At 40.4% G+C, this 13,264-nt stretch overlaps 1 protein-coding gene across 7 annotated transcripts in view; it reads right to left on the reverse strand.

Annotated features, from left to right (window-relative positions):
• Smg7 (SMG7 nonsense mediated mRNA decay factor) overlaps positions 1–13,055 on the reverse strand; it is a 71,303-nt gene extending 58,248 nt beyond the window's left edge. For 2 of the 7 annotated variants that reach the window (XM_070034292.1, XM_070034291.1), the window contains exon 1: positions 12,444–13,051. Coding sequence is in view for 2 of the 7 variants with exons in the window: in XM_070034289.1 (XP_069890390.1) it covers positions 12,444–12,472 (29 nt within the window). In the remaining 5 variants the exon portion in view is untranslated. Of the gene's footprint in view, positions 1–12,443 lie in introns of all 7 variants that reach the window. The other 5 variants (XM_070034293.1, XM_070034294.1, XM_070034287.1 and 2 more) reach the window with 4 other exon arrangements.
• Between the last annotated feature and the right edge of the window lie 209 nt (positions 13,056–13,264).

Genomic DNA, 13,264 nt, shown 5'->3' on the forward strand with positions numbered 1-13,264 from the left:
AAAGAAAAATTAGGTGAATTTGAGAAACAGAAATTTTTAGAATCATATACTAAAAGTTAAAATATACTTTTAAGATACATTAAACAAACCATATGGTCACATGCTAACTTTTACAAATACTCTATGATACTTTTTAACATTCAAGCATTCTATGGTGGCTTTTTTAATATTATGCTTTTTATTTTTATTCACCACTAATAAGAAAACTTCCAAATATGCAGTCTTTAATTCATTTTCTTCTTTGCATACTATCTTCCAGGTGCATTCTGATGATCTTCTAATCTACACAGAAATCTCAGAAATTTTGTTTAGGTGATTATTATTCAACTTTAAAAAAAAACTAACTAATAACTTATAACCTGTCCAGACAGCAGGAACAGCGAAACACACTGTAATATACTATATTTAACCAATACAACCAGGAAACACTATGCCTTTGGAAAGGAGAGAAAAAGGACTTGGTTTCTATGGTCTATAAACAAAGTTTCAGGAAATGGACGGATGATATTAATGCAATTACTTGATGATCAGAAACATTTGGAACCAACTTCTCACAGAATGCAAATGCCATGAAGACCCATCGCCATGGCCTGGGCTGCACCTTAGTGGTAGAAGTAGTTGCCAAACATGCACGATCACAGGCACAGATGGAGATAGAGTTAGTAAAACTGTGACAACAAAAAACTAATCATAAGAAACAGTCTATTTTTTTTAATGACAGAACCAAGTGAAATCCAAATAGACTTCACATAAGCCCAGTAACAAAAGTAAAGATTTTTGGAGTTAACCTCCTAATACTACAGATTCCTTCCCTCACTTTTACTTTCACTCTATCCCATCTCAAGAAATGAGGGTTTTAGGGTTGAAGGCTTAGTTCGTGTTAGACCATCTGCCTACCAAGCACAAGGTCTGAGTTCAAACCTTAATACCTCTCCCCCCATCCTCTCAAAATAAAAGTAAGGATTCTATAGCATAAAATCTACAATCCAAATGTACTTACTGAAACACTTTTCATCTCCCATGAAATTTAATAATGTTTCAAACAATTTTTTTATTATGGCTAGAAGCTACATTACAAAAAGAGGAAGAGAACAAAGTCTGTGTATCTCAAAGGATGTATCTCTCTTAGGTCTCCCTACTCTAGTAGAAATGTACAATACTGACCATTCAAATATAAATTGCTCCTTAAGATTAATGACAAGCTGGGTACCAGCAGGCTAAGATCTGAGGACTGAGGTTCAAATCCAGTCTAGGCAGGCAAGATGAGACTCTTCCCTTCAATTAAGCACCAAAAAGCTGGAAGTAAAATTGTGGCTCAAGTGGTAAAGCACTAGCCTGGAGCACAAAAGCTCAGGGACAGCACTCAGGCCCTGAGTTTAAACCCCAAGACTGGCATACACACATGCACACAATTAGTGCCCAAATTTGTTGAAAGAAAATCTTGGACTCCCAAAAGAAATACAACAGGAAACATGGACATCTTTACTATGCATGACATTACCTGATTGGTTGATATTTATATCACCCAATCTCTCAAGTCATTCCTAATATTAAATTAGTTCCTCAAATACACTACCTTAAGACATTTACTCATTTTGTTTTTCTACTACTTTGTCTCTTCTTCACCTCCTCAGCCTTTAAAACTGTGCTTAGCCTGGGCACAGTGATGTAGTTCAGCATTAGAAAGGCCGAAGCACTAGAGACAAGTCTAGGCAACATGTCCTTACCCCATCTCCATAATGGAAGAGAGGAAAGAAGGAAAGAGGAAGGGAGGAGGTAGGGCTTGCTCACTCAAGTGCTAATGTCTACTAACTTTCTCTGCACTGGCCCCCTAGGTAGGAAAAATTTCTCTTTCCTTAGTATACTTCATGGCATCTACTGAAAATAAATAGCATTCCACTGCAAATAAATCTACTTCAGGAAACACCTACCTTAAGGAACAAGATTTCATTTTTATATTGTCAGAATCTACAGTAGAGTCTATACAGTAGATGTTCCACAGAAGCATGGTAATTTTAATACCCATACTATATATTTTTTAAATTGTTAGGTATGTACTGTATCATATTCAGTCTAGCTTCAGATTTACACACATTTTTAAGAAGGGAATGATTATAAAATTAAGTGTTAAGTATAAAATGGTTAAAAGACAGGAAATGTTATTTTTCAAAGAATGAGGAGATCACAAGAACAGACAGTATTCACTAAAAAAGTAAAACATATAAACACAGAACTACCCTATGATACTGCAATTCCACTCCTGGGCATTTACTCCAAAGATTACAAACCAGGATAAAGCACTAGTACAACCATATGTACTGCAACAGTACTCACCATAGCCAAGGTATGATAACATATATGCCCCTCAATGGACAAATTTATAGGGAAAATGTGATGTAATATATATTATATGTGTCTATATCTATAGATAGACAATCTACCTAGGTAGATGATATATACATAATGTGGAATTTTACTCATACATTACAAAGAATGATATTGGAAAGACTTGGAAAATGTTAAATAAAGTAAGTCAGGCCCAGAGAGACAAAGTATCCATCTTTTCCCTTGTATGTGGAAGCTAGATTTAGCTTACAATTCCTAAGTAAATACACTGGGTAGAATCCAAGTGTTTATAAATGTATTAACTGACATACAGTAGGTTCAAGGGAGATCTCCAATTCTAATTCCTTAGAAAACCAAAATCAAATTTCAGCAAAATAAAGCACCAGGAAGTAGGTACTCAAAAGGAGTGGGGTGGGGTCAAGGAGAAAGGGGTAGACCAATGAAGAGCAGATGGGAAAAATGCAGACAAAAACCAATGCTTGGGGCTGGGAAAGTGGCTCAGTGGTAGAGCACTTGCCTTGCATGCCTGAGGCCCTGGGTTCTATTCCTCAGCACCACATAAGCAAAAAGAAAAAAAAAAGCCGCTCTGTGGCTCAAGTGGTACAGCGCTAGCCTTGGGCTGAAGAGCTGAGGGACAGTGCCCAGGCCCAGAGTTCAGGCCCCATGACCGGACCAAAAAAAAAAAGAATCCAATGCTTATCCTACCAAGTAAGAGTAAGGAAAGGGGTGAGTAGGGAAGGAATGGGTAGGAATGTTGGAAGGGGTGACACTGATCAAAAATATATAGTATCCATAAACTGCTTTGTTAAATAGTAACACCTTTCTACAACTACTTAAAGATAGTAATTTAAATAATATTTTTAACAAGGCAAAGCATAAGGTAATGAGCTTGGCACTTCCTACAAGGGAAATGGCATAGGGAGATTTAAACAGGAATATGCTATGCTTTTAAGGCAGTTGGTTCCTATCTAAGGTTAAGTAGATAAATATCATTGGCCAAAGTGGATGGCGGTTATTTTATGGAAGGCTGACAATGCCTGATAGCCAAATTTAAGAAAGACCCATATATAAACATTTTTTTCATGAATATTAATACAAAAGCAAGGTAAAATTTCTTTGCAGTAAGACAGTTGGTGAGGAGTCTTTACAGCAACCAGACTTTTAATTGGAAGGAGATCAGAACTTGAACATATATGAATCTTTGCTATTTTACTTTAAAATGGATAGCAATTTTATAAAATTCATGTTCCACTTTTACAGATAAAGCTGTTGTTCCAATAAAGAAAAGAGAGATGGTCTATCTTGAAAGCCCAATCGGTGCTTTCTTCTGGCTAATTCCAGGAAGAAGTGCAGGCAATTTACCAGCTGGAAGAGAATTTCAACCGTATGGGTAAAAAAATCGACAGCACTGGCAAGGAAAAAGGAGACAGACAAGAAGGCAGTGTTTCCAAAATGGTAGAAATACAGAAGAGGGTAAAGAAACTGGAAGAACTCAAAGATGACTATAAGGTTTTAAACCTGGGTGGGGAGGAAAGAGAAGAAAGTAGAGGGACAAAGAAGACAATGACAAAACAGGAGGTAGGAGAAGGATAAAATGAGTTTACTTTTAGCTCAGTGGTAGAGAATGCTTACCCAGCATGCACAAAACCCTATGTTCTGGCCCCAGCACTACCAAAATAATAATAATAATAATATTAAAAATAAAAAGTTTACTTGTAAGAGTATTGTGACTGATATGACAGCAATACTTCTGAAATGAGGAATACCCAAAGGCAGAATTGCAAAATGATCTGATTAGTCAGTGCTTGAGGCTAATTTTCAATGTTAGACATGCTTAAGGGTCTTGCTGTTCGAAACACTTTGGGGGGGTAATGGAGTTTGAAGTTGGCCTTTGCTTAACCTCTTATGCTGTAACTCCAGCCCTTTCGCTTTAGTTATTTTTCAGTTAAGAATCTCATGCTTTTCTGAAGCCAACCTTGGACTTCAATCCTCCTACTTGAGCTTTCTCTGTAGCTAGGATTAAAGGTGTGATTTTACAGATAGAGAAACTCAGGTACAGAATGCCTAATTACTTGCTCTAGGTAACACAGCTAAGTTGCACAATCATGTTTTAGAAGTAGACAATTATACCCCTGAGACTGTGCTCTTAAAGTTTAAATGTACTTTAGAATTTTATGTTTATGTCTGTTTTGATAAAGAGTTTACAACTCTGAAGGTCAGAGATGGTATGAGTAGATAGTTGGCAGATTTTAAACAATGACAATATAATGACAGCAAAAATCCTGTAAGATGAGCTATCTGGCAACACACTTTCCTTTTTGCCACCGATGGGGTGAAATAGGCCAGGAAAATTACACAGGCAGGGTAATCAGAAATTGGTGCTGAAAGCAACAAGACTCAAGTATACATATCATGATAGTACGAACTATATGGCAACTGAGTACTTAGGAGTTTGGTAGCACTACTTGTCTATCTCCAGGGTCCTAGGATATACCTTGGACCAAACTCAATGTTGACTGATTGGACAGATGAACAGTTAGTTAGATATGAGAGAATGACACAGAGTCAGAGAGAAAACAAAAGTGTGCGCTTGCGAGAAAAAGAAAAAGACTGAGTGAATTAAATGGGCCATTATCAGAATATTGGCAATTCTGGAAACCTTTGGTCAATTCAATTCTACCAAATATTAAGAAAAAAATAACTGAATCACATTAAAAAGAAAAATATTCTATAAAGTAAAACAAAATGCTTAACCACAAAACAAAGGTAAAGAGTAACAGACTTTAACGGTAAAATCAGAAGAAAGGACTTTTAGGGTATTTTTAGAATGCTTTTTTTCCTGGTTCATAAAAACAGAAAAGACTAGTGAAAGTAATTTATTAAAGCTGAAGTAGGTTCTGGAGGAATGAAAAACACTTAAAGAACACAAGAAGAGGATTATGTAGAAACCAACCTGCAGAAAACTAAAAACCTGCTTTTGTTTGGGGGGGGGCGGGGTTGCTGGTCCTGGGGCTTGCACTCAGGGCATAGTCCTTTGGCTTTTTCCTGAAGGCTAGTGCTCTATCACTTGAACCACAGCTCCACTTCTGGCTTTTTTGGAGACAAAGAATCTCATTGTCTTTCCTGCATGGGCTGCCTTTGACCTGCAATTGCTTTTCCCTTTGAGGCTTATAGAAGTCATCAAATCTTCAGAATTTCTGCTTCCAGATCTTTATTTCTCTGTCCTTAAGTCTATCTGACCCAAGAAAAACTTCAGACACCTAATCAGAACGCTGTCATATATAAATGAAAGTGAAGTTTTTTTTTATTTACTTGGAAAGAGCCATGAGATGTTCTTCCTGCTCAAAATATCACTGTGTCCAATATCCATTTTTAAAACTTCCATCCATCTTTCCATATCCAGATGAAACTTCATCCCCAATATGCCTTCCTTACTTCACATTCGCCTGTGTTGGATAAACACTATCACTGCATTTATAGTATCTCTGGCTCTTCTATCACAGCATCTCCATCTCACCAGGTACTTAAATGTCTTTCTTCGGGATCTTTCAATCGGTCTCTACAAAAGCACCTGTGACTGTGCTTCGTACATTAAGTATTCAGTAATTGCCAGCAAAATAAATCCCAGATTTATAGAAAAAAAAACTAAAACATAAACAAATGTTTATGGGTAAAGTATGATTAGCCTGTTACCACCTCAGAAGCAAAGCTTAAGCAATAATCTGTGGCTTAGAGGACAAATTAAGACAATGGACCCATACTATATACTGTAGTTTAGACCTGGATAGTCCTCCATAGGTCCCTGTAAAGGACTGGTCCCTAGAGTGGTACTATCAGGATGCTGTAATCTCCATTACAGGAGATTATAGGACACAGGTCTTTTGCTCCCTTTGTTTCTCAGTCACACTGAAGTGAGCAGTTTGCTCCACTAAGCACTCTCTATCATGATGAGCTCTTTTACCATGAGCTCAAAAGCAAGTGTCAACTGACTATGGGCTGAAACTTCCAAAATTGTGAGCCAAAGCAAACCTTTCTCTCTTAAGATGGTTATTGCAGGTTGTCACAGTGATGGAAAGCTAACATGCACATATAACTTTCCAATATATTTTCTAAGTCAGTGGTTCTCAATTTATGCCTCCAGGATCTGACAATGTGTGGAAATGTTTTTGGATGTCACCAATGGAGACAAATTATATTGGCATCTAATGAATATAGGATAGGATGGCTGCCCAACACCCTACAATAGGACAGACTCCTACATACTCACAATAACAAATTACACGGCCCAGTATGTCAGTAACTGCCAAGAATTGAGAAATCCTGTTCTAAATGAAACAAGATAATAATAATGATGATAATAATAATAATATCCAAACTTGCGAGTCTACTTGAGATTCCTTACTCTTTTTTTAAACAATAGAGTCCCCTCCTCCTTTTTCTGCTGACTAAAAATTGGATCTAAGGGAAAGTAAAAACAACCTTCCTAAGCAGCTCCAATTACATGCTAAGAAAGGAATCAGTTACAATCTCACTTACCATGTGATGTATTTGCCAAAACTCTATCCTTGTATCTTCCTGATTATAAGTGCTTCTTAGTTACAATCTCCCAAACCATTGATAAGTCTTCACAAGCAAAAACGGTGAACTAAATTAAAATATAGCTTGATTGCAAAATTTAAATGGTAATGTGTGGTAACCATCTGCCAACATACTGATACACAGATACACGGGTGAACAATTCACCATCTATAAAGTATCTACTTAATAATTTATTCTCTGAACAAGACAATCAGTTAAACTAACCTGCTGAACTTTCAGGCACCTATACATGCCACTAGTAATAAAAATCTGAAGGTTTAGACATATTAGTTGGAGACTGCAAACAATTTTATTCCAATATAGTAAAAGAAAGTAGTCTTCTAAAGTCTGAACCACTCTACACCCTAAAAGTTCCTCATAAGAAACTTGCTATCCTGATGGGTCTAGCTTACTACATACTATGTCCATTAAATATAAAACAAAAACCCAGCAAATGCTTCTTCTGTCATGAAGGAAGATGACAGCAGCTGTTAAGGAAGCAAAGAAATGAAACATAAATTAAGACAGGAAATCTAACTGAAACCACAAGGGAAGCCGAAATTAACTGCTAAAATAATTTAGCCAGTCTATATCCAAACAGGTTAAAGCACTTAAGGAACAGTCATTTATTTCAAAACAATTTTACTATGTTTGGTCAATTAGCCATGTTTGATTAATTTTCTGGAATCAAAGCTACTTTATAGCATGGAGGGACAAAGAGATGACAACTTTAAATATCACATGGATTAAGTAATATAGGACTTTTTAGCTTGAAAAAGTCCCAGTCCCAGCATTTAACTATTCTCAGTCTCCCTGTTCCCCTTTCCAGGCTGTGATAAGGCTACTCTGCTCTCCACTTTATCTAGTCTTACTCCAGGATTTACAAAGACACAGTCTTATCTTATATATCGTCATTTTCATTTATATGACAACCATCTTTCTGTTGTCTTGGAAAACAACTGTGACTATAGTATTATTTCTATCTCTGGTAACAGTTTTTAATAAAGAAGTGTGCTACTGAAATGCCTTTTCACTATATGTGTATCATATAGTGACAAAACTTCAGGATAGTTCATGTAAAGGAGTCCTGGTGTGGCTCTCTGCGAAACACACACAATACAAGAAGAAATTAAAGACAGAAATAGTAAAGCAAAGTTGGAAGGAGTACAGAGGATGAACAGTGAGTCCCATAACAGCAGCATTCAGTGGCACCTGTGCTATCTTTCATAACAAGATTTGACCTGTCTGATGGTATTCCCTATGGCTATGATTATTCTTTCTCATCTTTCAAAACAACTTTGATGATGTCTTCATCTTCTCGCCCTTTAATACTTCCCTCCCCTCTACTTTTTCATCTTTGGTACGTTAATTCCCATTCTTCTATTCTTTCAAACATGTCATTCTTTTAAAGCATATTAGATATCTCACCTCCTATCTCATCTATGGCATATCCTTACCTTACTTCCACCCCCACCAAATGAGCTACATTCAATGCAGCTGTCAAAGCTTTTTGTGTTTTTTACAAATCTTTTTTTTTTTTTGGGGGGGGGGGGTCCAGTCGTGGGGCCTGAACTCTGGGCCTGGGCGCTGTCCCTCAGCTCTTCAGCTCAAGGCTAGCACTCTACCACTTCAGCCACAGCACCACTTCTGCTTATGTGGTGCTGAGGAATCGAACCCAGGGCCTCAGGCATTCAAGGCAAGCACTCTACCACTGAGCCACCTTCCCAGCCCCTTTAAAAATCTTTTATACTGTAATAAATCAAGAGAAAATATCAGATTTTTTTTTCCTTCAGTTTGGTTGGGTTAACACATTTCCAATAGTATTCAACCTAGATCTTCCAAATTTAAAGCATTTCATATTTTGATAAAAAATTGAGAGTGTTCAACTTATTCATTACAATAGGAGTTAGTCTAGTCAAAAAAAAAAAGATATTCCTTCCTGACAAGATGTCATCTAGTCTTGCTCAACCATTTCCTATTTAGAGGTGTGCTTTTTTTCCCCTTTTATCTCTGCTCTATTTCTACAACTTAAGACTAATTCAGTTCCCTTGATGTTCAGTTCCTTCTTTCTTGGTCTTACTGATGCTTCTTCACATCCTTATTTCTTGGGCCTTTTGAAACCTCCATTTTGCTCTCTCATTTCCTACTTGCCCACTAACTAGTTCAATGCCAGACACCCTAGTTCATTTATTCTAAGAAAATAAAATTCAACAGAGAAAACAAATTTTCACCTATTTGAGCAAAGCTCCATAATGATACAGTTTAAAAACTGTCCAGTTATATAGTCTTCTACCACTGACAAAAGACAATATAATTCCTCCTTAAGTCAAGGTCACAAAGAATAACTGTTAAACTCTCAATACTCTCAGAGCTTCTGTAAAAGCCAACAGTTCTATTAAAAAAAAAAAAGAGCATGATGATACTTACTTGGAAACCTTCTCCAATCTTCCAATATCAGCCTTTAAACAAAACAATTATCTTAAGGGGAAGGAGGGAAATTGAGGCTGATGCAAGCCTTTATTACTCATTATCCCACCTATCCCCTAAACAGATACTTGTTCAGTTCCAGACTCTTACCAGACTTAATTACTTATGACAGATTCACAAGATTAAGACTGGATCTCAGAAACCTTAAAAAAGATTCCAGACCCAAGGGCTTCCCTTTTTGTCTATTCAACTTCAGCTGAAAAAATGCAAGTTAAACACTGTATTTATTCTTTTTCTTTTTCATCAAGAAAAAACAAACTCATCTCAAGCTAGCTATCTTTGTTACTATAACCTAAGGTAAGTCTTCCCTACACTGTCGATTTATAAAACAGAAGCTACACTAGCAGGAAGCCTCCTTCTTATTAAAAGAACTACTATTTTTACAACCTGTTTATCATCACACCTTTCTAGTCCGACTGCCAATACCTTATTTCAGGCTGTATATGTCCACTATTATACAACAAGGAGCAACTTTCCTTTCTACCAAATCATCTCAGATTCTCTCCCACTTTAACTATAAATTACAGGTCATTCCTAATACCCTCTTAAATATGACCATATTATCTTATTTATATAAAATGGCACATGTATTTTACTTTTTTTTCCCTTGCACTCAAAAATGCCCTATATTTATATCTTTACATTTACTGACTGTGTTTTTGTTCACCAGTGTAGGCTCAGCACCTAGAATATAGAAATGGCTCTCAACACACATTTGTGAAGAACAGATAAACACACGAGTACCACTGCACAGTTGACTCCACTCAGAAGGCCAAAGTTTCTACATACCAGCTATACGATACTTAACACTTTTAACTTTATTAAGCTCACTTTCCTAATCCGTAAAAGGAGTCAAACGTGCTTAATACAACTCAAGTTTCTCCAGTTATATCATCCTACATTCTTGTCTAAACACTATATCCTTGCCTCCATCATCTGTATTATCTATTCTGTTTCCTTCCTTGAGATCCCTTCTTTTTAATACACACCTGTCAGAATTGTGATCGTGTTAAATTTGTTTTTAATTTCTCTATTTTCTGAGGGCATCACTGTATTACATTAATGCCTGAGTTGTTAACAATTCCAGCTGGCACAGGCAGGCATCACTTACATTCACAGTGTGAAAAGATAAGAGGATAGTGTGAGCACTATCACCCAAACCACAATGCTGGACCTCCTTATTGGAACGCTTGTTATCTCTCTATGAGAACAGCTCCATCATTTCCTCCACTTTTTTTTTTCTAAATCATTATTATAAAGATGATGTACAGAGGGGTTACAGTTATGTAAGTCAGGCAAAGAGTACATTTTCTGTTTGGACAATGGATCATGTTAAATTTTAAGTGCTATTTTCTTCTTAAAGCTGTAAGGTCTATTAAGACTGAGGCAGAGTTCTCACTTTCTATTCTTAGCAATTGGTACAACTTCCCATACAGGTGATCAACTAAACTGATGAATCATGAATGTATGAATGAGCCAATGACCAAAGAGAAGTTTTCCTGATTACCTCTAATTGTTAAGATTAACTCCTGCCTTTGGACTCACACACTGTGTATCTATTGTGGTATCTACCATATTACTCTATGCTATTATAAATTTACCCACCCCCACACAAATTCCTTCAGGTTAAAGACTGTCCTGGTCGTTTCCAGGTTCCTTTACAGCACCTACCATTGATCTCTGATCTAACTGTATTTTTCAAGATTATCTGATATATTGAATAAAGGGCACTGAAGGAGGGGAAAAAGCACCTCAATACACCAACTTTTATGGTCTTTGGACATATGTGTTGTGTTGAAATGCAAAACATTCACGTGTTCTTAATAAACAACTGCTACTTTCAAAGACTAAAAAGCTACTCTATGTACCATAGAACAATATTCCTTTTCTTGACTCTCTTTCTGTACACTCAACATCAATACTTTCACTTAACTAAACAGCTTAAGTGACTTTTCTGCTTATTGCAGACTCCCTCCTTTGCAAGGTATGGAACCACTTTTTAAAATCATCATTCCATGTGGCCTGCCTTTCTTAGTTCTGCTCCTGAAAGAAAAAAAAGGACCAATTTTAAGGTCTTCTCCTCTTGTAAACAGTAGCAATTCCTCAATCTCAGTCTCTAACCTTTTTTTTTCTTCTCTACCTTTGAGACTTTTGACTCTCTTTTGCTCTACCTCCCAGCTCTTGCTCAGCAGCTACGAAACCATTGTGGCTGCACAACAGCTAGTACCTTTTCTGTCCAATATGTTCTCGAAACCAGATAAAAGTTCCAGTGTATCTGCATCTTCCTCCTGAAATGTGCATCAATCGCTGCCCTCCCTCGCCCCTCCTCTGCCACACGCGGCTCACATACACTGTACCATGCATGCGTCACTCATCTCTGACATACAAGTTCCTTAACACCACTCCAAATGAACGCATACGACTCTCACAATGGTATCTTCCAACTACATGGATTCCAACCCAGTTTCTGGTGGGGAACACAACCTTGTTCATTGAACCGATCGGCCTCTCCCCTCTTTCCTCACTTTTCCCCCTCCATTTCCCCCTCCTCATGCTCTCCCCTACCCCGCCAACTAACCGCAGATGACATTATGTCCCCGGGCTCCTGACCTGCGAACGAAGAGCAGCTTCAGTTTCCCGGGGTCTCCCCCCACACACACACACTCCTTGGGCCCCCTCGTCCGCACCTCGGGTGTTCCATTCAATACACCAACCCGGTACCACCGAGACCCAACTCCTCCACACCCACCTCCACTCCGGGTCGCCTCTGCCCGTGGCCCGCCGACGAGCCTGAGACGCCGGGCGCGCGCGCGCACACCTCCACACGCTTCCCCCCCCCCAACCTCCCTCAGCGCCCCGGGACGACCGGCTTCGCTGGAGCTCGGCCCCCACCGACGGGGTCCAGGCCCCAGGGGCAGCCATGTGCCCGGCCGCCCGGGAGGGAGAGGACCCCGGGGCGTCCCACCCCGGCGGCCGCCGCTCCGCGCCCCCGCCCTCCCTCAGGCCCGTCCCCGACCGGCCTCGACACTCACCGGAGGTACTGCGCGCTCTGCAGGCTCATCCTCCGCCGCCGCGTCTTCCCGCGAAGCCTCCGTGGGTCTCTCAGGCTCCTCGGAGCGGCCCCGCGGCCCCGCGGGTGCTGGCGGCCGCCGCCATCTTCCTCTCCTCCGGCTCCTCCTCGCTCGGCAGGGGGCGGGCGGGGGGGGGGCCGGTGCGTGCGGCGCAGGGGAGGGAGCGGGGAAGCTGCTCGGCTGCGGCTCTCCGGCCCGTGGGGCGCGGGGACACTCCGACCCGGGAGGAGGAGGAGGAAGAGGAGGAGGAGGAGGAGGCGGGAGAAGGGAAGGGGCGGGGGGAAGGAGGAGGGAGAAGTCAAGGAAGGAAGTAGGAGTTCGCTCTCGCGAGATCTCAGCGGCGCCGATCCCACCGGGTAGCTTCCGCCTCTCGGTACCGCTCCCCCTGGGGATCCGCAAGCTTCACGGCGCCTCCGCGGCTAGGGGGGAACCTGCTGCTGCCGCGGCCGCTGCTGAGGAACCCGCTGGCGGCACCTGGCGACTTCCTGATGATCCAGCCCGCTCCCGCGCCAGGGTGCAACCCCAGCCTCCCCGGGAACATCGAGCTCAAATCAACGGGGGTTACAGTCAAAGTCTTCCCCCGAATTCCCCCTTCCTCTTTCCCCTTCTCCTCTCGTCCCCACCGGAAACTCCGCCCCTTCCTTTTACAGTTCCGCCCTCCAGTCTCGGCGACTCCGGTCTCGGCACGCGCGCTTCGGAGTGCTCCGAGGCCTCCCTCTTACTCCGCTGCCCCGCCCCTGCGCGCGGGGAGGCCGGTGGAGGGGGATTGGGTGGAGCCCCGG

This window comes from Dipodomys merriami, unplaced genomic scaffold (genome assembly GCF_024711535.1).
Source record: "Dipodomys merriami isolate MVZ:Mamm:240054 unplaced genomic scaffold, mDipMer1.0.p SCAF_24, whole genome shotgun sequence".
Taxonomy (NCBI): Eukaryota; Metazoa; Chordata; class Mammalia; order Rodentia; family Heteromyidae; genus Dipodomys; species Dipodomys merriami.